Here is a 26,471-nt window from a genome sequence, read left to right on the forward strand (position 1 = left end):
TTCGTTACCACGAACTGTATTGCATTGTATCGGATTAACGACACTTCTTGACTACTAAGGTCCCTGGGTCGGCCCTGCAGTGCATTCCTGCAGCATGATTCGATATCTGGGTCCCGTATTACCAAGCTAAGGTCAAACCAACTACGCCACCACAGGACCTTTACCACGAACTGTTTGATAGAGGATCATCATTTGGAATACTTGCAAATTTTTGTTTTTTGGGCCATCTTACTGACATAATATGACCGGTTGCCTTCAAAAACTTTTCTTTTTTAAGGTTTTCAAAAATATTTGATTATTGAAGCTTCCCTGATTTCTAACAACGATATGTACTAAGCTCGAAACTTTTGTCTTTGTTTTTTAAGGTTTGCAGGCCCTTGTCATAATATCGAATCATCATTTGATATAATTGCAAATTTTCGTTTTTGGGCATTCCTACTGACATTGTATAACTGGTTGCATTCAAACGTCAAAGCTTAATCACGTAAATAAACTAATTTAAAACTTTTCAGGCATTTTTCTAGCCTGAACTGAAACATTAAAATTATTGCTCAGCGACCACAATTATTTTTGCAGTTTACGTAATAACTATAGCGATTCTCAACTGAGCTTAAAATTTACTATGTATCGTGCATATTATATATACAATATATATTGTATAGCAATATAATATAACAATATATTATATTATATACTAGCTGGGACCCGGCGGCTTCGCCGCCAGGCCCCAGCATGACACGTGGGAGGTTTCTATATATGGATTGTCATTGTTTCTTGTGTTCTGACCGCAGACAGTGCTGGGTCCTGGCGGCTTCGCCACCGGGCCCAAGCATGACACGTGGCAGGCTTCTATATATGGATTCTCATTGTCCCTTGTGTTCTAACCGCAGACAGTGCTGGGTCCCGACGGCTTCGCAGCTGGGCCCCATCATGACACGCGGCAGGGTTCTACATATGGATTCTCATTGTCCCTTGTGTTCTAACCGCAGAGAGCGCTGGGACCCGGTGGCTTGGCCACCGGACCCAGGCATGGCACGCGGCAGACTTCTATATATCAATTAAACAAATACAAAGTAGAAACAATAAGGAAATCTTTTCAAGACAGTGGAAATCAGTTCTGTGAATATTTTGGCCCTATGCCCAAGGGCCGTCTTCAGTACAACACGAGGACGTGAGAGAAAATATGTATATATAAATAAACTTACATTAAATCGTGAGAATTAAAATTCATAATTTTGTTAAAAACAGTCATAGCATCCTTACTAGCAACCAGGATTGATAAAAAGAATGAAATGAGAATATAAATTCATTCAAACTAAAGAGAACAAAGTGATTAAATGCAATTTCTCAGCGTCAACATTGCTTTTTTAGCAGCCTGTCTCAAAGGCCTTTTCGTAGCTGGTTCAATACTATTATAAATCCGTTTAGTAAAATATTTTGTTATATCATTTTAATTAAATTTGAGTATAAAGAATTTAGTGAGTATTCCCCTAAGTCCCTGTTCAAAGAATTATTATTTATTTTGAGACTAATTTCGATTGATTCCCGAACCACCTGTTTTATCCCCAAATCATTACTGATGAGTGAAGCTTTTTCAAAAAGTGTCGTGCGGAACGGATTATTAAATATATGCCAACCTAAAGCAGAATCAAAAAAGTTGTTGGAACTATTTGGAATTAATGTCTTGTCTATGTCTTTTTAATGCTGTTGTAACCGTTTTTCTAGATTCTGATGGGTCCTGCCAACATAGTAATTTCCACAATCACAGGATATTTGATAGACTCCTCTTTGGCGAGTAACTGGGGTCTTATCTTTACCGGAATTTAAGAAATTAATGATTTTAAAATTATTAGTAAAAACTAATTACAGATTATTTTTTTGTGCAATTTGTACATATTTTTGCATAAAAAAAATCTGTACGTAGTGTTTACTCGCCATATATATATATATATATATATATATATATATATATATATATATATATATATATATATATATATATATATATATATATATATATATATATATATACGTATATTTAAACTTTGTTTTAAGCTAAGGGAATGTTTTTTTTTCAAATTTGTCCCAACCACGTAAAAATAAGGTTGCTCCCTATCCCTCCCCGCAAACAAACTTTTGTGTATAAACTTATTTTGGACGAAGATTGATCTATCTTACACTTAAAAATTTTCAGTCTACATGTTTTCTAATGTTATTTAGAAGAAACTTAGGCTTTTTTCCAAGAATAATTAACAATCCAACATTGATTTGGATAAGGAATCTCTAAAGATTAGAAATAAAAGCTCAACTAAAGACATACTACTTAAAAACTGATTTTTATGCCTTGACCCTTAAGATTAAAAGTCTGAACTGGGAAAAATAATGAAGTGAAAAATTCAATGGATAGATAGAAAAATAATAACATTGCACATAAGGTTGAAAATAGAGCTGATATAGATGGGTCTCAGAAATTTAACTCTGAATCGAGAGGCTCATTGTTTGGTTTAGGACATTTTTCTCTTCAGAAAAATCTCTTCAAGGTTATTCATAACGTTCGTGAGATGTACGGAGCCTATTAAGAGGATAAATAAAAAAATAAGTTTTTTCAACGGAAAGTAAGGAGCGGCATTAAAACTTAAAACGAAAAGAAATTACTTCTTATATGAAAGGGGCTGCTTCCTCATCAACGCCCCGCTCTTTACGCTAAAGTTTGACTCTTTCTCTTAACTCTACTTTTTAAAATAGTATAATTAAATGAATAATTATAATTAATAATCAATATAATTAATGAATAATTAAAACAAAATTTGCATTTGTATTTTTTTTAACTAAATGGCTTTCTCATAGTTCTGGTCGAATTATTTTGAGAAAAAAAGGAGCAGGGGAGGAGGCCTAGTTGCCCTCCGAACTTTTGGTTACTTAAAAAGGCAACTAGAACTTTTAATTTTTTACGAATGTTTTTATTAGTAAAAGATATGCTTACGTAACGAACTACTGTATTCTCATGTTTTTATTATGTTTATGAGGAGGTTCACCCCCTCGTCAGTACCTCGCTCTTTACACTAAAGCTTAAATTTTGTCCCAATTTCTTAAGAGTGACCCCTGAATCACAAAAACCGTAAAATACATAGTTGAAATTACTAAAAATACTTAAGCGTAAAGAGCGGGGTATTAGGAGGAGGTGATCCCATCATATGCCTAATAATTTCTGTTCGTTTTAAATTTCAATGCTTCTCCTTACTTTCAGTAGAAAAAACTTTTTCATTATTATTTTTTCATTGTTTTTTTTTTTTAAATAATGCTAGAAAATTCTGCGCTCCCTTCATGAAAATTTTCTTCCCCCATTACAAATTCCTCCAAAGAAAGGAATTCCTTTTGGAATTCCTCCAAAATTCCTCCAAATTCCTCTCTTCTCAACCCTCCCCCCTAACCTAAAAATCTTCCTGAAAACGTCTGTACACTTCGAAATAACCATTACTATATGTAAGCACTGGTCAAAGTTTGTAACTTGTAGCCCCTCCCACGGGGACTGTGGGGGAGTAAGTCGTCCCCAAAGACATATTTATAAGGTTCTTCGACTACGGTGAATAAAATAACTATCTCAGAATTTTGATCCGTTGACTTTGGGAAAATAGTTGGCGTGGGAGGGGACCTAGGTGCCCTCCAATTTGCTTGGTCACTTAAAAAGGGCACTAGAACTTTTCATTTCTGTTAAAATGAGCCCTCTCTCAAGATTCGAGGACCACTGGGTCGATACGATTACCCCTGGGGAAAAAACAAACAATAAAAACTAATAAACACGCATCCGTGATCTGTATTCTGGCAAAAAAAAAAACGAAATTCCACAATTTTGTAGATAGGGGCTTGAAATTTCTACAGTATGGTTCTCTAATACTCTGAATCTGATGGTGTGATTTTCGTTAAGATCGTATGACCTTTAGGGGGTGCTTCCCCCTATTTTCGAAAATGAGGTAAATTTTCTCAGGCTCGTAACTTTTGATGGGTAAAACTAATCTAGATGAAACTTATATATTTAAAATCAGCATTAAAATATGATTCTTTTGATGTAACTATTGGTATAAAAATTTTGTAGAGTTTCGGTTACTATTGAGCCGGGTTGCTCTTGCTACAGTTCGTTACTACGAACTGTTTGATTTCTTTTAATGATGTATACTTAGACATAAATGACGCTGTATAAGGGTGGTGTATTTTCTTTTCTAGTGAGTCACTAAATGCTACGTAAATTAACTTAAGTTATAGATCATTATTTTAGCGTTGTATCAGAATAAAAGCCGAATTATCCTTAATTTGAAAAATGAATTTTATGAAAAGGTGTATTTTTCTCCTTTCTGACTTTTAATTAGTTTCCAAAATGGTTTCATTGTGTTTATACTATGGAAACGAGAAAAAAATAAATAAAAAGTAAATATACTTAAAATTAAACTATTTCCAAAGCAGAGACACTGCAGAGAAGGGGGATCTACGGGTCTGGCACCTCTGAAATCCGGAAATTCACTGAATCACTTGCCACTTCTTGATATTACGAGAAATTTTTTGAAGTGTTGCCCCCACCCCTGCCCCGAAAAAACATCCTGTGTACGTGCCTTCACAAGCGACTAAAACTGTGGTAGGTAAGTGATACTTGCCTGGATGTGACAAATGTAATTCAATAGTGTCTAATAAGGAGGTTTGCAAGAATAATGAAACAAAGCGGAAGAATCAACAGAAATACCAAACGCATATGACACAGATAGATAGATATATAGATAAGTGTATTATAAAGCCAAAAATATAGCCATTAACAAAAAAAAGGCACAAATATCATAAACTTACATTAGCGATAATCATAACAAAAAGCACAGATATAATGAACTTGCATCAGTCATCCTCAAAAAACACTTAAATGAAATACTACATTTTACTAGGACTTTTTTAATGAAAAAAAATCTTCAGATATGCCGCTACTCTACAAATAAATTGAGGCAACGTAAGATTTAAGATCATATTATATTTTTAGGAGTCTACAATATATAGTCTACTATATATGAGCATTAACTCACTTTCTCCAAACATCTCTTCCCTTAACTTAGAGAGCCTGGCACCAGCGCATATTCCGTATGCGTTTCTTTGAAAACCCTTTTGGATATCCTTGGAAGTAGGTGGATAGGGACTTTATTCCCTCTCTTGAAGACCAAAGATGTAGAAAAGCTCTAGATTTTATGATGCTGAGCTCTTTGGGGATTCTTTTTCAATTTTAACCCCTTGTAGAAATTTGTGACACTTCCTTCCCCTTGAAATGTTTATTAAATGTTTCTCATAGAAATGTTTCTATGAGTGCCCTTGTGCTTAAATATTTGCCACTATAAATTAATTGATGTTTTTATGCAGCTAGGAACCATTTGTTAATGATAAAGCTGAAAAAGTGATAACAAACAAAGTTTTATTAGTCAGAATGAAGGTAAAAAAGACAAATATTTGACAAAAATTAATCTTAGATTTATAAATTCGATCTGTGTCATATTTTTACTGTAAGTTTAAACTGGTGTTTGCTGACTTTATTGTAATACGTTTTAGCTCTTTCTGTCTTCTAAAAAATGAATTCTACGACAAGGAGAGTCAAAAGAAGGGCAGGAAAGGTCCCAGTTCCTCCCTAGCCACCATGGAAGACCGAAAATATATGAAAAATTTATAAAAATATACCCTGGAAAAAAAATAACGATTTTCTGAAAGAAAAAAATAACTTTTTTATCCCTTTTAGATTTTAACTGTCTCCTCTGTGCTTAGCTAAAGTTTCACTGGTGCTGTTTTTCATTCAGTTTAATTTTATTATTTTATAGCTCACGCTCCTATTCTGCCACTACTTATTTTTGAATTTATTTTTCAAAAAGTTGTTTGAGGATCACATTTTTCAAGGGGATGAGACTGCAGAGAAAAAATAGTTTAATTAGACAGTTATTAAGATGTTTTTCTTTGAAGTATTCCTCGTTTTTTTTTTTTTTTTTTTTTTTTTTACAAGAGCACCTTTATAAGTTCTGCTGGTACCTTGAGTTGTTAGTAACAAAGATACTACTAAGGAAGAAGCAACAGTCAGTTCGTATCTCTTTTGGATTAATTATCTTCTACTCTCTTTGTGGTGCTAACCGTTTTAGTTTCCAAAACTAATAGCTATAATAATGTACTACCTGTACTTACAAAAGAAGATAATAAATATATAATAGACATAAGAAATAGATAAAGGACTCTCTGAGTGGACACAAAAGGAATACCTATTGTCATTTTAAGCCGTTATTTATTTTAAGAAAAATAAAAAGGGAAAATAGCCAGGTACTAGAGTCAAAATCCGCTAAAATTCCCCTCCCAGGTAACAAAACGTTTGTCTTGCTTGTAATTGTAAAAAAAGGTATACCGTTGATGCAAAATGTGAGTCCATGTTCTGGGCTGGCATTTTCATCATTCCTCTCAATATCACATCAAAAGCGCCAGGTAGCAAGAGTATTCCTGGTTTATGGAACGTCTTCTTCATTGGTAGAATTCCACCAAAAATTGTATGAAAGTCATCCATCCAAAGTCTGAAAGTTAAGGGTCTTGTTTAGAACTGCCTTAAAGTACCAACAGCATTGAGAACAAAATCTGATTGTTTGAATTGGTCAAGTGGAAACATTACCAGTCATATATATATATTTTTTTTAAACTAGGAAAAATTGGAAATTCTATTTTGAATTCAAAACAAATCCACGTGCAGTTGTATCGCTTTGTAGTAGCAAGTGCTCAATCAAAAAAAGAAAAAAAATTAGAAAAGTGGATGGAAAATTAGCAGAAAATGGAGAGGAACCATAGAGTGAAAAAAAATGCAGCTTTATTTGAAGGTATAGTATTCTCTTTGGTAATACGCATGTTGTTAATTCTTTAATTTTTTATGGTTAAAATGTGTTTTCCCAATCAATTAGTTTTGCTTTTTAAACTTTTTTCATGGCTCAATCTGGTGACACTGACATGAATATTATGCAGCAATAAAAAAATATCATAATTTTCAAAAAATCAAAAATTTTTTTTTTAGAAAAACGCAGTTTTAATGTTTGAATAGACTTCAGATGGTTTTAGAACGGCAAAAAAAGCTTTTATTGTGGAGTATTTGCTTCTTTGAGTAGAGTCTTTTAATGTCAATTCTGTTCAAGTAAAGTTTGGAAGGGTTAGGGGCATGGCTTTTAGTGGTAATATAGTAGGTATTATGCAACATTTTTGAAAAACAAATATTAAAACTTAGTCGCCCGAAACAAGGCTAGCTGTATTGATTGATTTGATCCGTTTCTGATATTCTATTTGGTTTGTGAAATATTTTAAAAGTTCCCTTTTGATCAAAAGTACGACATATCCTCTTTACTTACTCGTAAAGGCAAAGGTCCTCTTTACCTTTCATACGAAAATTATTTTGCCCTATGCTAGAGGCCAAAAAAATTTCTTTTACAGCGTATTACTTAAAAATCACAGTAAAGAAAAACAAAATAATAACCATTTTTCACTTTTCTTAATTTCCTGCAGAGTTTACCGCTGTGGAAAACGCCATCTTTAGAAATACCACTACCAATGCCAATTCGAGTTTAATTGTTTTTTTTTTTTTTTTTAAACAAGGGCGTCTTTAATCCATTTATTCACTATGTCAAGGGGTCCGAATAAAAGTAGACCAAGATTGGGAAAGTAAGACACAACTATTCAAGATGCACAATATTTAAAATTGCAACTGTAACTCATGGTGTCCACATTCTGCGGAAAAACGGAGTGATTTTGTAGATTCTAGGCGATTTCTTCAAATTTGGCGAAAAACATGAATCTGCACATGGTTAAATTCACGCGGTCTGCGACCCAGGAAGATGTTGCGATAACTAAGACTAGGGTAGTGGAAAATAAATGTGCTGAAAAAATAGCGCAAACCATTGGAACTGGGTCTTCTGGCGCTTTACAGATAAATAGCCAAATTATCAATGCTGAAATTTATGATTCTTAGTGCTAGACTTTAATCCGAGGTTTGAGCGCACTGAAAACTAACTTAAAGGACTAAAGACTCAAATCAAACACTAAAAGATCGTATTTTTACAATGGAGAAAAGGCTTGATGATTTTGGACAGGAAGCTAAGCAAGACTGTCTGATATTCTCAGGAATAAAACAGAGACCTGGCTTAAATCTTGATACGACTGTTCTAAACTTCATTAATTCAACTATGGGAGTTTCGACTATTGCTAGGGAGCATTTTGTGTCAATTCAGCGTTTGAAACTCAGCTCTACAAATGAATCTCGCCATTCAGCCCGCAAAAATCCAGATCCTGTGACTCCAGTTTCAGTGAAGTTGATATCAAAAGAACTTGTGTACAAAGTGCTTAAAACTAAATAAAAATTAGCTGGATCCGGGATTTTCGTCAGCGAATTGCTTACAAAACTTAGAAAGACAATATAATAGAGAATAATTCATTTCAATAAGGAAATGTAAGGTTTTTTTATATTTACTCAAAAAATCATCCTTAACAGAAAAATTGGTCTGAAGGAAGAAGAAAAAGGAGAAAGGATAAATATTTTTTATCCAACCTAATCATAACAAATCAATGTTTGTAGATTAGGCCTATTTAGTTTAAAAAAATGGATGTATAACCAAATAGCAAGTTTAAAACCAATGTTTTAAGTCTTTTTCATACCAAAAGAAATAATGGAATGATAAAAAAAACAATCTGGGCTACTGGTAAGCTACTAGCCTATTTTGGTTAGGAGCCTATTAGCAAGCTTTAATAAGAAGTGGTCAAACCATTGGGCAATATATTTAACATTTTTTTGTGCATTTTCATCTTCAATGGTTGACTCATACCAAATAAATCGAAACTAAAAAAGAAATTCACAAGATTTGGCTTATAGCCTAAGGTTATTTCTAGCCCTAGCATATTGGAGTGGAGGCTTGTTTTTAAGGATAGCCTATGAATTAACTGCAAGCCTAGAGCAAAATATGATCTCATTGTTCAATATGTTATCAATTGTCTATATTGTATGTTATAAAATATATATTACAGCTTCTTTTCTGTCTGTGTAGCAATGATATAAGATTAGAAGCTGTAAATGAACTGAAGCTCATCTTTCGTAAGATGTGATTCCTTTTTTCTGCAAAATAAATTAGTCAGTTCACTTACGATCTTCCACAAATTGCAGCGTGCGGAGACTAAGGGTAAGACCGATCTGGATTGAGAAGCATGATCATTTTCTGGTAAACGACTGGTAACAATTGATGAGAACCGGTTAGAGCGGAAAATAATTAGAAAATCAAGGCCAGATTTATTTAATTTACAATTGCCATGGACGGAAAAAATGTTCTGGACATCTTTGCAAGTGCTAGAATTTTACGACTAATTGAATTTAACACGAACTGGATAGAATGGTCACTGTGAATTCTTACGGAAAGGAAGATTTTTCAAATATTTCAAGAAGATTTGAGGACGGAGGAAGAGAGAGAGAGAGAAGAGAGAGAATTTTATTATTAAATACAAGACAATACAAAATACAATTCAAAATTGAATCACAATACTCTTATTCCCCTCGAAAGGAAACGTGTTAAGTCTGGTTAAGAGTGGGAGCATTCCCCCATCTAGATTTTTGCCCAATTAGATTTTGAGATTTACCTTTTTTTTGTATTTCCATTGAAAATGGCTTTTTGGTATTTGCACTAAAAAATGAAAAAAATGCCCCCTCTCATAGACTTGAAAATATATTTTGTCCCTCCGCCCCTAAATGAATCGTGAGTTGACGGGACTGAGAGGGAAATAGACTATTTTTGAAGGAAGAGGGAGAGAAATATACCAGGATAAAATAAGATAAAATTTATCCATCATGAAATAAACACACAATATTACATTTTACTATTCCCACAAGGGTTCACTGGCCTGTAAAGAAGGGGGAAGACAAAAAAGTCACTTACTCAGAGAAGCGAAACAAAAATCAAAATAATTACTTACTCACAGAGCGAAGAGCAAAAAGAAGAAGAAAAGAAAATACAAATAAAATAAAAACTGTAGAAAACAAAACTAAACAGAAAACATAAATACGAAAGAATATACAGTGAATCGAGATCAAGTAGTGGGATGACTCCTGAACGATTAGTTTCCTGAATATGGTCTCTAGCTTTGTTGTAAATCTTAGAAAGTAGTTTTAGCAGTGAAGGAAAGTTTGACATGAATGTGGGCATTGATTGTAAGTTTTGTAAACAGATTGATTGGGAGAAGAAATGACAATGGCAAGATTTTTCAGCTTCCAATAGATCTTTTTATAAGAACAGAATCCGACAAATATACAAATCAGAATACAAATTTAGGACGCTTTTTCTTTAATGCTTACCCCTATTTCAGATCCCTCAATTATTATAATTATTCAATCTCCTAGAATCATTACTCTCTAAGAGTTGTCATTACTTTTTGAAGTGTTCAGCCCACATGTATTAGCTTGCAGATTTAAAAATAAAATGTATCTTTTCAGATCTGCTGACTAGTGTAGTACTACCTACAGGTAGTACTACCTACAGTAGTACTACCTACAGGTAGTACTACAGGTAGTCTACAGTAGTACTACCTACAGGTAGTACTACAGGTAGTACTAGTACTACCTTGAAGATTTAAAATCATCGTTATGGCGATGTCACATCAGCTAACTAGGTCTATATTGCTGTTTCGTATGAGACTTGTAAGTATGTAAACCTTGTTTCTGATGTGGTGGATTATTTTGTCTGACCAAAAATAGATACAAGCCCAATAAAAAAGTTCTTACGTGGCTAAGTCAGCGACTCAATAGCCTATTGGGTACTTACTCGATATTATTTGATATAAGAGAATGACCAAATCGATAAGCAGAAGTCGTAAACTCGTTTGTAACTGCAGTTTTGACATACTCATCATAGGTGTTTGAATAGCCTTCAGCTAGTGGCAGCAACCCATATTCTTGAGGAAGAGGTGTCCCTATAAACACAAGAAGGTACTTGGTGTTCCTGGTATTACTTTTTTAATTCAAGTATTATAATTTATAACAGTATTTATTATTATAAAGTAAGCCTTATGGCAAGGGGCATCTATTCATGAAACCGTAAGGGTGGGTGGGGGTTGAGCAAAACATATTTTTCAAAGTTTTTGGGGGATACTGTTGTTTTTCCGTTTTTTCACTGAAAATGTCTAAAAAAAAGATTATTAGAAATTAGATGAAGATGGAGGAAAATGTAGGTGGAATTGACCCCCCCACCCCGATTGAAGCATCGGCTTGATGGTAGCTCCGACATAATGCTCTCTCAATGGAAGCAGCAACCTATAATATAAGCTTACGCCATTGTATTTTAGCTTAACACTGGATTTTTGCCTTAGTTTCATAGTTTGCCTTCTCAGTTCCGTTTGTCTTCTAATCAAAGATTTTTTGTGTTTCATTTTCGTTTTTTATTTGCTGTGAATGTCATTGTCGCAAGTCTTCTAACAGCATGTTTCTTTGTTGTTCTTTTTCGTTCATCATTACTACAGAAATTTTTTTATTCCCTTTGTTTTAGCTACTCGGATTGATCTTGTCATGTTTGATGATCCAAGTTGTTCATTTCCAGCAATTATGAATTAACCTTTTTCGGTCATCCTCTTGGTCTTGTTACGTTTAATAGTTCAGGTGGCTTGACAAAAATTGCTGCTTTTTCAAGTGAATTATCATTTTCTAAAATTGTAAATTGGAGTTTTTTGGGTCATCCTCTAGGCATCTTTAGGTATCTTCCTGAGAAGTAAGATTCACTCGAAGTAAGTTCGAGTCGCTCTGTAGTAAGGTAATGATACTATTTCCTTCAAGTTATGTTTATTCTAGTTTAATTTTTGAGGTTAACGTGTCAGACTAATAAACTGTTCAATTCCGTAGTCTTTCTCGGGGCCGTCATCCATCTATATTATCTTCTTATGCTCTTTTTAGGAAATAAAAAAAAAAAAAAAAATCTAACATGCTTTAGCGGACTGCTTTTTTAACCGTTTTCGTATCTCCTTCTTTGTTCTATACTCGGTCTGAATAATTTTTTCGATACGACGAAGGAACTTAAGAAATGTGGCATATGCAGAATGTGAAAAAAACGTGTTTATTTTCTGTCTGCAGTGTTTAAATCTCATATCCATTTAAAGGAATCAGTACATTTAGAAGGATAGAGAGAAAGGGTTATAGCTGGTTTGAGAGGAAGCCACACTTCCAGACTTCCGTTGGTTTTTTGTTTTGGTTGTGATTACCTGCAAATTCAAGCATTTCCTAGCTTGGATGAGGGAGTTCACCTATTTTAAAGGTTTGCAGCTGTTAGAGAAATCAGATGAAGCATATTACAGAAGATAAATACTTAATATTCAGCAATCCTGTGACAATTCTATGAATAAGTTTTTTATTCGGGTTGAATGAAACCGGTTTAAATTTTATAAACTTCCTACACAAATTGTATATATAGCAAAATTTTAAACACATTTTATAATACAAACTGAATTTTAATGAGCCAAAAAACGATAAGTCTGTTACCCCTTTTTTACTTATGACGTGCGCTTGGGTAAAGTGAACCGTCAAACTTGTGTTCCAATGAATTAATTCCTATAGTCTCTTTTAGAGGAAACTTATGATCATCCATGTCCCATCTCCAAGGGTTGCCAATGCACCCCCCCAACTTTTTGCTCCCTTTTTTTTGAACTTAGAATTATTTTTTTGAACTTTGAAATTTTTTTTACTTTTTTTTAACTTTTTTTTTCTATGAATAAGTTTTTTATTCGGGTCGAATAAAACCGGTTAAAATTTTTATAGACTCCCTACACTGAGTGAATATATAGCGGAACTATAAACATATTTTATTATACGAACCGAATTTGAATGAACCAAAAAGCGATAAGTCTGCTACCCCTTTTTACTTATGACGCGCGCTTATGTAAAGTGAACCGGCGAACTTGTGTCCCAATGAATCAATTATTACAGTTATTTTTTTAGAGGGAACTTATGGTCATCCATTTTCCATCGCCAAGGGCCCCCAATGCACATCCCCCACTTTTACTTCCCCTTTTTTGAACTTAGAATTATTTTTTTGAACTTAGAAATATTTTTCTTTTTGTAACTTAGAAAATGTTTTAACTTTTCTATTGTGTGTCATCAGTGTGTCAAAGTCTTACAACATGGGCAGTCCCGATTCTGACTCCGTATTCAGCTGGTATGAGCGGTAGTACGCCTTACAAGATGCCAATAGAGGTTAAAAATTCCTTTGAAAGACCATCTATAGTACTTATTCAGCTTTTGAACTGGTCTCGCAAATTATAAGTTATTACATCAATTTTGTTCATAAAACGCTCTTACTGTAGCATGTGCAATAAGCCATTCCACCGATTAGGTTAAAGGAATGGCGAAAGTCCATAAGAGGTTATATAGGTCTCTGTTCATCTTAATAAATCGCTTCATTTGCTGACAGGCAGCAAATTTTCCAAAGCTACCTTAAAATTCACCCAGGATGAGGATAAATCGGATTTGATTTCAGTTTGCTTATACGATACATTGATAGAGTTAAGAAGTTATCTTTGGAGCTTACATTTTTAAGGTCTGTTGTAACACTAGCTGTTTCTTGGGCATTGACTCACTTAAGATAGTATTGTTATCTTACCGGAGGTGGAAGAGGGTGTCTTGATCAATAACTGGAAAGAGGTTTAAGGCGCTTGTTTCCTTTGAATTATAATTCTATAGCAGTTATTAATATTATATCATTGTATATTATAAATATGTTTTTATTAGATTATCATAATATTATGACACTGTTATGATCTTATTATGTCAATATATATGCTACGCTTGTAAATTTTGCGACTTGGTATTAAGTTTATAAATAAATCAGAAAAGAGAGACAGCGATTTGAAAAGACGTTTAAGTAACCACTTATGTTCAAATATTCACGCATTTGCAGTTTCCTGACTTCTGAGGCTTTTTGTTTATGCCAATGATCTTACCAAATTTAAAATTAAAATAATAAATTTCAGACTATGTGTTCTTTCCATACATGTATTCAAATTGGGATCCAACTTTGAATACAAATATGCATCCCAGTTTCATGTTCTCATTTTCCAAAAGCAAACCTGGAAGGAGTTATCTATAAGTACTTTTGTTTCCAACACACAATTTGTTCGAAATATTTTTAAGGGTTGTGTCATTTGGGTTCTAATTAGTAAAATTCTCCAGAAGGACTTAAGGCCTAGAAATATTTCTAAGGTTCCGAAAGGGGATGAAGAAAAGTGACAATGATAGTTAAACGCGTTTTCAGCAATTTTCCTTTTTTTCTTCAAATATTTTCGTTAAAGACATCTGAATGTTTTTTTAGTTAACCTAATCTTAAATAAGATTAAGTTAGTTCATTAAACAAGAGCCACATATTTCATCTAACAAAAAGATCCTTTGCTGGCCTTTTGATGCTTAGCCTTCGCCGAGGCATCTTGTACATAGCTTAAACTGACAGATCGGGCCTTTACTCCTCGAAATAGCCTTTGTTTCTGCTCGAAACAAAAGTTTTCCTATTTATGGTCTTAGATGTATCCTTGTGATTCTAGACTATCTTAAAAGATGCATTATGCTACATGATTTAACCCTAAAAATAAGAGACTTTTCGTGTCTGAGGGTGTTTTTCTGTATTTTTACCAAGTTTTATAAGGGGATAATCCACATAATTTTTTGGATAATCTTCGTAAATTTTACTAATGTAGATCTTACCCTCGAGACTAAATTAGACCAAGACAAATCTCGCCAGAAAAAAAATCTCTAATGACAGAAAAAAACAACGATACTTTTTCCGTGATAGAGATAAAGTGGCACTTACCCAAGTGATAGAAAAGAGCAGTAAGACTTTTTCTAATGATACTTTTGTTGATGACTGAGGAATTAGTAACAAAATAAGCGATCGCGAAATGTTTTTGCGGTAAACGGCTCGGAACTCCTAAGGAGGTAAAGAAACACAAGATGTAATAGCTTTTAAAAGGCAAAAGGTTTATCTGATTATCTCCTAACTTTTGTGGTAAGTATTTGAGTAAACTCGTCTGTACCTGCAAACGATTGTGTTTCTTATTTTGTCCCAACTATTATATTTCTTCTTTTTTTTCAAATTTTCACGTCCATCCTAATTCAAGCCAAAATTATCAGTTATGATAAAAGCCGATTTGACGCCTAAAACGACTTCCTAACCTTATAGGCAAACGAATTTCATGAAACTTACATTTTGGCAATGAGCATTTTAATGATGAATGAGGGGCAACGTATATTAATTTGTTAGTAATTTCAGATCGTTTAAAATATTGGAATAGGTTACAAAAGTATGGTGGATACTTTTGGGTTTATATTCACCCTCCCCCAAATGTCCTGATTTTTATAAATTCTTCCATTTTTACTATTTGTTTTTGTATTGTGCATTTTTTCCATTTTGACAAACTTGACCCCCCCCCAAACTGAGCCATCCAAATAAGCACTTTTGAGCGTAAATGACTGCACCCTCTCTTGAAAATAACCTACGGAATTTATTTGTAAATTCATTTTTACTAATTTAAAGCAAGATCATAGAAATTAATTAGTTTCCGCATAACCTAATTTATTCCATTGGTGGTACTGTTCTTATTCCATGCTAAAACCTAATACGGAAATTCATAGAGCCATAAATTTTTAGCTAAGATTGAAATTAATAAAGCGCTAAAACTACTTTGAAATCAGAAAAAGACATACCAAGCACAGTAGGCAAATATTCATTATAAGTAATATGCTGGATAATGGCACCAACAATTTTCCTAGTTTCCTGAAATATGCGCTCATCATCCCAATGGGTGTTCAGCATTTCCAATATTCTTGCAATTCTGTTGTGGGTTCGAAGCAGTAAAGTATGGATTACTGTAAGTCCTACGTACTGATTTCCTCTGCTATCACCTAAGAAAAACTGGCGTTAACAGTCCTGAAGCAACTATAGCCATCAACAATATTTTTTTTTTATTTTGGGGACTGGGTAACCCTATGTCATATTTGGTAATTCAAAGAGACTTATACAAGAAGATATAAAGAGAGAAGCTATACAATTTAATAAAAAACTCACTACTTAGATATACTACTAATACTACCATTTCACTGCAGCACGAAGCTGTCTGAGGCAAGTAAAGCTGCATACGCTTGTCCCCCTTACCAATCTATTCAATATTCTATCTTTACCCCCTCTCAAGAAGTTCGAGGACTCCATTCGAAGAGAACCTGTTTTTCGTGTGAATCAGAAGTAAAAAATAAATAAATGTAACTGACAGTTTTTGGCTTTCTACAATAAGTCTCTTAAATTTGACGAATAACGCTAAATGGCCCAGTTTTATCCCCATAGACCCCCCATTTGCTTCTGTTTCATCTTCATATGCTCTTGTTTCTCTGTTAACAGTCCTGCAGCCACTGTTAATAGTACTGCAGCAACTATATCCATCAGTAATAAAAAAAAACATTTTATTTTGGGGACTGGGTAACCCTATGTCATATTTGGTAATTCAAAGCGACTTATACAAGAAGATATAAAAAGAGAAGCTATACAAATTAATGAAAAACTCACTAATGAGACATACTACTAATACTAGCATTTCACTGCAGCACCAAGCTATCTGAGACCAACACAGCTGCATACGGTCGTCTCCCGTACCAATCTATTCAATATTCTACCTTTACCCCTCTCAAGAAGTTCGAGGACTCCATTCGAGGACAACCTGTTTTTCGTGGAATCAGAAGTAAAAAATAAACTAGATCTACGTTGCATGGGCTACGTTAGGTGTTGCGACAACCTTTGACGGGCTTCGCCGATTAAAGTGTCGCAAGAGCAACACTTCGGTTTTGTTTCCTCGCTTCGATTAAACGTTGAAGTTGTTAATCTGTAAGGATCTTAAAATAAATACTAGGTAAACCCCATTCTATTTCAGCTTCTGTTTTTGCAATTCCCTCATTGCAACTAGACAAAGTTGCAAACCCCTCATCGCTGAAGATGATTGTAGCCTAACAGCCGATTATAAGTTACAAGTGCCATACCTATCTTACCGCTGGAACCAAATTGGTTCTATCATCAAATACACCGGAAACAAGTAATAGGTACACCAACTAGCAAAAGTTCCGAACCCCTCATTGCCGAATATGATTATGACCTAACAACCGACTGTTGCTTAAAACTCCCCTATATGTCTCACAATTGGTATCGGCCTATTTTTGGTTTCATCGTGTACCTTACTACTGAAGTTGTCAACCCCTTTAAACTTTCAAACTGGTATATCTCATGAAGGAATTTTTCTACCAAAAAATGGAGGACATACACTTTGATCAGCTCATCAAGAGATATCGATTGCCGTCGAAAAAAAAATTTATCAGTCTTAGTTCAAAAGTTGACTTTTTTGCCCTAGGCAAAGTTTCTAACATCATCACTTAGAAAGGAGCAAAGGATAAACTCTAATTTCTTTATCAATGAGAGAACTTTTGAAGTTTAAGAGGCACATCTGATACCATTATTTTATCGGCCAATATTTGGTTTCAGTGTGTACCTTACTACTGAAGTTGTCAACCCCTTTAAACTTTCAAACTAACATATCATAAAGGAATTTTTCTGCCAAAAAATGAATGACATAAACTTTGATCAGCTCATCAAGAGCTATCGACTGCCGTCAAAAGAAAATCTAACTATCCTAGTTCAAAATTTGACTTTTGTTTGCCGTAGGCCAAGTTTCTAGCGTCATCACTTAGAATGGAGCAAAGAATAAACTCTAATTTCTTTAGCAATGAGTGAACTTTTAAATTTTAAGAGGCACATCTGATACCATTTCTCTACCGCAATCCCAAGTGCAAAAAAACCGAATGATAAACTTAGCTGAAATCATGAACAGAAATGGGTAGAAACAATAGATTTTTGGCTCCAGGCAAGAGTTCTACGAAGCTTTTCAAAATGCCAAGTCATATTCATCAATGCAGCTTAAGGTCCACACTTTCCGTAAGAACCACAGAGGTTAGACCCTTACCACTTTCTAGGAATAAGCTGAAATTGGGGTGCTAGGGAAAAAAACGACAAAACCAAAGCGTTGCTCTCGCAACATAATAAATACAACTGATAGTTTTTGGCTTTCTACCGTAAGTCTCTTAAATTTGATGCTTAACGCTAAATGGCCTGGTTTTATCCCCATAGACCCCCATAAGGCTGTCTTATTTCAGCTTCACATGCTCTTGTTTCTCTGTTAACAGTATTGCAGCAACTATATCCATCAGCAACAATTTTTTTTTGGGGGGGCTGTGTAACCCTACGTCATATTTGATAATTCAAAGTGACTTATACAAGAAGATTTAAAAAGAGAAGCTATACTAATTAATAAAAAAGCTCACTAATGAGATATATTACTAATACTACCATTTCACTGCAGAACCAAACTGTCAGAGGCCAGCAAAGCTGCACACACTTGTCACACTCAGTTGTGACCGGTTATTTAGTTTGTGACGGGGCCAGTGGCGTGACCCTGTAAGCTCAGCCAGAGTCGACCCAGTTTTAAATGGGTACCTGGAAAAATCTGGGGAAGGTAAGCAGGAGGGGCGTGTGAAAGCACAGGATGGTTGGCCCCCAGCCCCCCATTGCACTTCCTGGCTGAAGGGCCATGAAATGGAGATCAGCACCGCCGGTTTAGACCTTAAGGGTCTAGTGCTGTCTTTCTTACTACTTACTACTACATACACTCGTCCCTCTCACCAATCTATTCAATATTCTATCTTTACCCCCTCTCAAGAAGTTCGAGGACTCCATTCGAGGACAACCTGTTTTTCGTGTGTATCAGAAGTAAAAAATAAATAAATGTAACTGACAGTTTTTGGCTTTCTACAATACGTCTCTTAAATTTGATGCGTAACGCTAAAAGGCCCGGTTTTATCCCCATAGACCTCCATAAGCCTGTTATATTTCAGCTTAACATGCTCTCCTTCCTTTTTTTGTGAAACAGCAACTTTTATCAGAGAACAATACAACCTTGCCATCTACCACATATACTTCAGACATATGTGATTGGGCCGCAATATAGTCACACATGTTAAGTCAACACAAGTTAAGAAATGGTGAATAATTCCGCTTTTTATTGTTAATTTTAACGTCACAGTTGTACTACTACAGAAGCGGAGAATAGGAATGGTAACCATTCAATGGTAACAATTTATAACTAATTAAATTATTGCTAATTATTATAATTATATCTATATTATTATTTCTAATTATTATATAGTAACTTTATATCTAATTGTATCTATAAATTATATCTAATTATTATATCTTTTATTAATTTCAAAAAAAAGATTTGGCTAAAAATCTTCGTTCGGATTAGTTGATCTTAAAAGCTAAGTATGACCAGTTGCAATTTACCATATTCCACACGAATATTATTGCTGAATCATCTATAATCTTTTAAATACTAGTTGTTAGATATATGTCACAGTAGATCACTTAGTAAATTTTCCATTTCCAAAGTAGATTGGATGGATTCTACAGATGTGTCAGCTTCTAGTCCAAAAATAAGGTTGATGGTCTCTTTGGTATCCTAAAGCTAAAAAACACAAAATAATACGTGTGTGGACTTTACAAACACTTAATATCCCAGTATAGCCACCATTATTACAAAACAGATGTGCCAATACACTTTTTTAAATGGGAGAGGGGCTAGGATCTTAAAATACACAGACTCAGGCTATGTCAATGATCACACAAAACTTACCAGTTATAAAACACCCTTCTTTGGGTACACCTTGGCAACCATCCTCTTTTTTCATAACAGGAGGAAATTCTTTTCCGCCAACCAAGGTAAATTTCAGCCTCCCTCCTTCATGCTCTCTTAGTTCTTCGTTTTCTTCATAGCTCGAACCATAAACGGTTGATCCATCTATGTAATGGGTCACCTGGTTTAGCTGCAAAATAAAATGGATTTAACGAACTGCAACGCTCAAACTAATCCTTGACACTACTCTCTTCAGAAGCAAAGACTAAAACGCTTTTGATTAGAGAGGCAGAGGTATTTGGCAGTGGAAATTTAAAAGGTATTATGTAACACTTCAATTTATATTTTTACCCCAAGCTATCAGTTTACCAGAGTCAGTGCAATAGGGTTAACTTAGTAAATATGAAGTGTCTCCGATATTATTCGGATTAATTTACATTAAAAGCATCAGTTTCGAGGGCCATTCGTAGGTCCTCCTCGTTCCCAGCCTTCAAACTAATTGCTGTGTCGTCTGCAAACAATATTGGTAATTCATCGTCCGAAGGCATGCATTTTGGAAGGTCATTTATAGTATTGTATAGTGAATTATAAAAGGGGATTACATAATTTTTATTGGTATCATGGTTGTAGAGATAGCTGAAATCTAAAAGAGAAAACAGCATGATAATTATTGGATGTCGTTAGTAGTCTGATTCTCTGAGGTCCCTTCCCGCTTGTAATTTGCTTTGTAACTCATGATTGCAGCTCTAGTTGCAACCTAGTAAGGGGTGAACCGCAGTCCATTGTAACCAAAATCTGAAAAACACGTTTAGAACTTTTCACAATAAATTCGAGATGCAGTGGTAGCTAGCAACCCAGTAAGAGACAATCACGGCCCATACTAAGAAATACAAACAAACATAACTCCTAAGACTAGAGTCTGATGAAAAAACGAAGTACAGTATTAGAACCATCTTGTCCAATACCCCTACATAGGGAACTAACTGTCCCTCGACTCAAATAACGAGGAAAATCTATTGGCTTGAAAAAAAATTACTTTAACTATGATATTCTGCATATACGGCATCTTTTTTTCCTTTTTCTCCTTAACTAGCAGGAAACTGGAACATCAGATTATTATGATAAGTAACGAACTGTAGCCCATAGTAACTAACATATTAAAATAAATAATCATATACAAGATGAAGTAACATAAATACTTTTGCATGATAATATAACACAGGTATGTTTTGAAAATTGACAAGGTTTACGTCAAGGATCGATATAGCTCATCATAAACGGCGATAGTCAAGGGTCAAAAAGCTGTTTGTGATGAATTTGAAAATCGTATCTTTAAGCCCTTGTGCCAAGGGTAAAATATAATAATTGGCCGAAATTGGGTCAAGGGCACAGAAACCAAGATTGGTTCTCCCAAGAGCGGGGTCCGACAAATGGCCAAAAAATAACTATTTTTAATAGCTTGAAATTTAAATCCACCATTCCTTGGACCCCAATGTAGAAAAAAGAATTGGAAACAGTTCAGGCAGTTTCGATTTGTTGAGTCCGAAAATGGAGCCATCCGTATGGGCATCCTTTGCAATACTGGTCGCTTTTGAGTATGATACAGTTTATCAATTTAATTTCTGTTCGTTCTAGGTTTTACTCACCCATTTATACTAATTTCTGTTTTTTTTATGTTTGAATTATTATTTGCCTATATTTCTGCTCGCATTAGGTTTTAAATGTTGCATTATTTTTCTAATTTTTTTTTAAAACACTATTTTTTTAAAAATTAGTTTTTTTCAAAAACTAATTTTTGAAAGCATTTATTCTTAAATTAATGCATCTAAGATAATAGTTGATAGATAACTATGTCAAGAGGCAAAGGTGGGCAAAATGACTGTCAACTTTGATAAATCTGTAATTTTAACATTTTCTTTTTTATAATCTACGCCAATTTTTAGTCCACCGATTCCCAGCGCCAGTCACGTGACCGAAATTAAACTGCTCGGCATTCATATCACTTCAGATCTGAAGTGGAATAAACATGTTGATGGCATGTTAAAAAAAGCTAATTTAGCCATCAGGTCTCTGAAGTTGTTGGCTCGCCATGGAATCCCTCCACCATACCCCCTACGCATCTATTTCTCTTTTATATGTTCCACACTTGAATACTGTTGCCCTGTATGGCATTTCGGGCTGACTAGGGAACAGTCGGACCGGGTTGAGAAGGGTGCAATACCGTGCCCTCCTAGTAATCTCAAAAGCCCCAAAAGTACCGTACATATCCCTCCTTAATCAGTTTCAACTTCAAACCCTTCAATCTCGTCGTTTAAAACTAGCCCTATCCTTTGGCAATAAAATCTTATCCAGCCCTATACACCGAAATATCCTCCCGCCCCAACATCAACCGGCACGGGTAAGGCCACCCAGGGCCGTTGCAGAGCCTGTACCGAAACTTCAACCTGTGACTGTGTCACATGCTCGTTATGAGCTTAGTTTTGTGCCCTCGTTTGTTAAGTTGTTTAATGCTGGGTCGACTTTTTAATCCGGATTATTGTTGTTAATTGTATATATTATAATTTTGTGTATACTTGTCGACTTATTTTCGTGTGTATGTGACAATTATTATTGTTAATTGTATATATTATAATTTTGTGAATGTTAATTTTGACTTGTCGACGGATTCTTGTGTGTGCATGACAATAAAAACTAATAATCGGCTCTGTCCGTCGCATGTTTTTTTAAATAAAATGAATTTGAATTTAAAAAGAATTTATTTAAAATTTAATTGAATAAGATTTCTAGTAAGTTACGTCATAGAAATACGTTGTAACGTATTTGCTCGAATTGGAAATTTTTTATGCGACATTTAATTTCTAGAGCTTCCTTTTAAACTAAATAAGTTCTTTTTAATCTTTTTTCTTCTGTCTTGTTTGGTTTTCGAAGTAAAAGCTCATTTTCTCTCCCCTAAACATAATATATTCTCTTTCTATCACTGTTAGAAATCGCTATGAAATGAAGCTTTTGATATCAAAGTTGTTTTGTCATATCTCGGATGTCTAGAAGCACCTTCTCTTTAGGAATAACTGGACCATAATATCAGTAATAATGCTCGAAACACATTTTTCAGTTTCTCGATATCCTGTAAAATCATTGTTGTGTGGTAGGCAGGGAGACCCACCCTTCGTTTTCCCCAAAAGTATTGTTTGAATTTGCCTCAGCCCCCAAATGGAAGTTGCCGTCAATGACTTGTGGCAAGCTGTGACGGTTTCAAATGTTTTGGAACCAAAACTGATTTTTGAAATTGTTCTGATCCATGATGATGCCCGTCTTTCCAGTTCTCAACATGTAACCCAGCGGCTAATTGAGCTATTTAAATTGGACATTTTCGAGCACCCACCATGCCGCCCTGACTAAGCACCGGATAACTTCTTTCTTTCCTCCGAATTGAAGGATTGGCCCTAGAGATGGTACTTCCAAACTGACAAGAAACCGTCACAACTCATTTGAAGTCATTGGTGGTAACACTTGAAAAAAAGTATTACAAAGCTTGCCTTAGTATCCTTGTATTTAGTATTATCTAAATGGACCTAATATCCAACGAAGGTTTATAACAGCATCCAAAATAATTTTTTTTTTATAAATTTACAAGAAGTTAAAAAGACAAAGACAAAGGCCAGCTAGTCTTTTCTTCTTTTCAAAAAAAAAAAAATAAAACAAGAAAGAAAGACTGAAGACAAAAATTGTTATTTTTCTAGGCCAAAGAAGGCTTTTTACAAACTAAAACACTGCTTTTCATTGTTATTCAAATTACAATCAGGTACAAAATTTGTAAAGAACAACTCCTCTTAGAAAAATAAGCAATTTAATCACGGATTTCTCTTTGAATGGAGACAAGACCACATCAATAGCAGGATGTAATAGACAACTGAGGTTTTAATGACGAAAATAGTATGTCTTCTTACCTGATCCGTATATCCTAGGGTGCAGCCATCTCTTGGCGCAATTATTGATCTCACCATATTGAGACATTCGACTCCCATTCGACTATAGAATGTTTCATCTTCTTCAACAGACAAAGGATAACATAGGGGATGTTTTACCCCATTCGGCATATGTTTCCCATCGTTACAACATTCAATATTTTGGAAGCTAGCTATGATTAAAGAAAGTCAAATTTATGCGAAAAAGCAGAAAATAAGAAAAAATTAAGCGGAAATTGAAACACAGCTGTAAGCCCAGCTGATGGCTTAATGGCAATTTTGAATAAGCAAATTCAATTTTCTTTTTTCAGCCAAGGGCTATGTTTAAAAAAAATGTAATTAGAGATCTCTTTTTAGCTTTGAGATTTCGTTATATTTACCATACTAGATCAAAAAAACTTAATATTATTTGAATTTATAAGTCAAATTTATAAAAAAGCTTAATCATTTTCGTGATATAAAACTTTCAAGCCCTTTCTAATTTGGTGCTGTATCGTATCTGTGAATAACGGTAATTAGAATTTTTAATTTTTAGACATTAAATTAACAAGACGAATAACGTTTTTCATGCTAAATAATAAAAAGTTAAAGTGCCATGTTATTCGTGCTATTTTCTTATGGCACTGCTAAAGAAATACGGTTAAGCACGTTTAATGCATAAATAAAAATGTTAAACGTTTGAAACAACGTAAAGCTGAACCCAAGAGTGACTCAACTTGTTCAAAATCGATGAAATCAGATTCAACAGGGTAATTTTTAAGAAATAAAAAAATTACCTCAGAAACCAAAATCAAGTTTTTGATTTTAAAACATGGAAAATTGAACCCGGCAATACTCAACATAAGCAGAAAGTATAAAAAATGAAATTCATAAAGACAATTTATCGTGACACATTTACAGAGGAAGCACTTTACTAGTGAAAAGGGGTCCAAAACAAGAAAAGTGTATTTTTAAGCTTAACCTTCACCTTAATTTAAGGACGGGACAGTGTGGATCTATCTTATGAAGGGATGTCAGGATATATCCCCTTGTGCTTGGGTACTTAAAACTAGCTAAAGGCAAATGCCTGGTTGCACTTCTTTTGGATCGTACGAAATTAGTTTCATTGGTGCCAGGCTTTCAGTTTTGTCATTTTTATGAAGAAAAGACATGCAAATACTTTCTTGCGTTGATTTTTTTTAACAGGGTCAGACTTGTGAAGCTTGACATTTGTACAGTTCTAGTTTTCCAGGTTCGGGCTTAACCGGGTTAGCTCAGTAAATCTGTGTCAGTTGTAAATGAATTAAGATAATTCTTCTAAGCTGAATTTTATCTTTGTTATGGTTAAGCTCCACTATCTGGGTATTAGGAATATTCAGTTAATATGAAACTTTACTAAGGTTCTAACACAATAGGAAGACGCAAGTAGAACATGCTGCAATGTTTTATAACAGGATAATGGATAAAAGCATCGTGCTGTTTTTTTTTTTAGCTATTTTTAGTGGTCGTAGGAAGGTTTATTTATATTGGGGTATAGGGGGGGGGGGGTTAGGAATCAGTGATAGGAGGCAAAGGAGGTAAATCGCCGCACAGTATGACGGGATAATGTAGAATTTGTAATATTTTTCTCTGTAATAGCTAGGAACTCCTATAGTTATTTTTCTAGGACATACTGTCCTAATCAATCCAATCTAATCGCTAAGAGTCCAATTTTTAAGTTTTATTAGTGTATCATATTACCCGCATCTTGCCGATTTGTCTTGTTTAAACATGTGTGATTTAATTTCGAAGGAATTACATTGTATTTTATAGACAAGAATTTTGTCTTTTTTTATTACGTGCTTTTTTCTTCCGATTATGTTTTGTTCCTTATTGTGCACCCGTCCACTGAGCCCCCCCGTATTGGTCCGCTTCGCCCCCGCACCAATACGCTATAAACTTTTGAATGTAAGCCTCAGAGCGCGAGACATACCACGTAATTTTAATGGAATGTGGGTCAGTTTTATCTCGTATTCTATACTGGATTCTAAAAGCCTAAGTTTGAGAAGGGTTGATAGAATTTATGATGCTTTTGTCTTGAAGAAATTGGTATCAGAAAAACTAGGTTTATAATACAAGAAAGTAGACCGTCTTTCTAAGATTCTTGGAAACCATAGTGGAACTCGGACGATTAGTATAGTAGAACCTTGGAAATCATTTATATATAGAGTTCTAAAGTGCTTAACACTAGTTCCTGTCTTGTCTTAATTCAGTCAAGTGCTTGTTTCGTATTTGTTTTGTATAATAAAGCACTAGTTTATAGAAAAAAGAGAAAGAGAGAGAGAGAGAGAGAGAGAGAGAGAGAGAGAGAGAGAGAGAGAGAGAGAGAGAGAGAGAGAGAGAGAGAGAGAGAGAGAGAGAGAGAGAGAGAGAGAGAGAGAGAGAGAGAGAGAGAGAGAGAGAGAGAGAAAGAGAGAGAGCGAGAGAGAGAGAGAGAGAGAGAGAGAGAGAGGGAGGGAGAGGGAGAGGGAGAGGGAGGGAGAGGGGGAGGGAGAGAGAGAGAGAGGAGAGAGGTATAAGAACTCACATGTCTTGAACATCGGTACGTGTGATATATCGTGGCTCACAAATTGTCCCCAGTGCATTGTTAACATACTGATATGCTTATTTGGTACGTCAATATCAGTAAAAAGTGTTTCACTAAGCTTTCTTGGTGAAGGCATTCCTGGTCGATACCTTGGACTCCAAATTCCTTGAAAAAAGAACAAAAGCAAAAAATATCAT

At 34.6% G+C, this 26,471-nt stretch overlaps 1 protein-coding gene across 2 annotated transcripts in view; it reads right to left on the reverse strand.

Annotated features, from left to right (window-relative positions):
• Positions 1 to 26,471, reverse strand: part of LOC136031500 (chorion peroxidase-like) — a 90,474-nt gene that overhangs the window by 13,517 nt on the left and 50,486 nt on the right. For both annotated transcript variants that reach the window (XM_065711158.1, XM_065711159.1), the window contains exons 5-10: positions 26,275 to 26,439; positions 23,712 to 23,902; positions 19,765 to 19,954; positions 15,746 to 15,943; positions 10,833 to 10,980; positions 6,407 to 6,569 (exon numbers count right to left, since the gene is read on the reverse strand). In XM_065711158.1, coding sequence (XP_065567230.1) covers positions 6,407 to 6,569; positions 10,833 to 10,980; positions 15,746 to 15,943; positions 19,765 to 19,954; positions 23,712 to 23,902; positions 26,275 to 26,439 — 1,055 coding nt within the window. The remainder of the gene's footprint in view (positions 1 to 6,406; positions 6,570 to 10,832; positions 10,981 to 15,745; positions 15,944 to 19,764; positions 19,955 to 23,711; positions 23,903 to 26,274; positions 26,440 to 26,471) is intronic.

Source organism: Artemia franciscana, chromosome 9 (genome assembly GCF_032884065.1).
Source record: "Artemia franciscana chromosome 9, ASM3288406v1, whole genome shotgun sequence".
NCBI classification, from domain to species: domain Eukaryota; kingdom Metazoa; phylum Arthropoda; class Branchiopoda; order Anostraca; family Artemiidae; genus Artemia; species Artemia franciscana.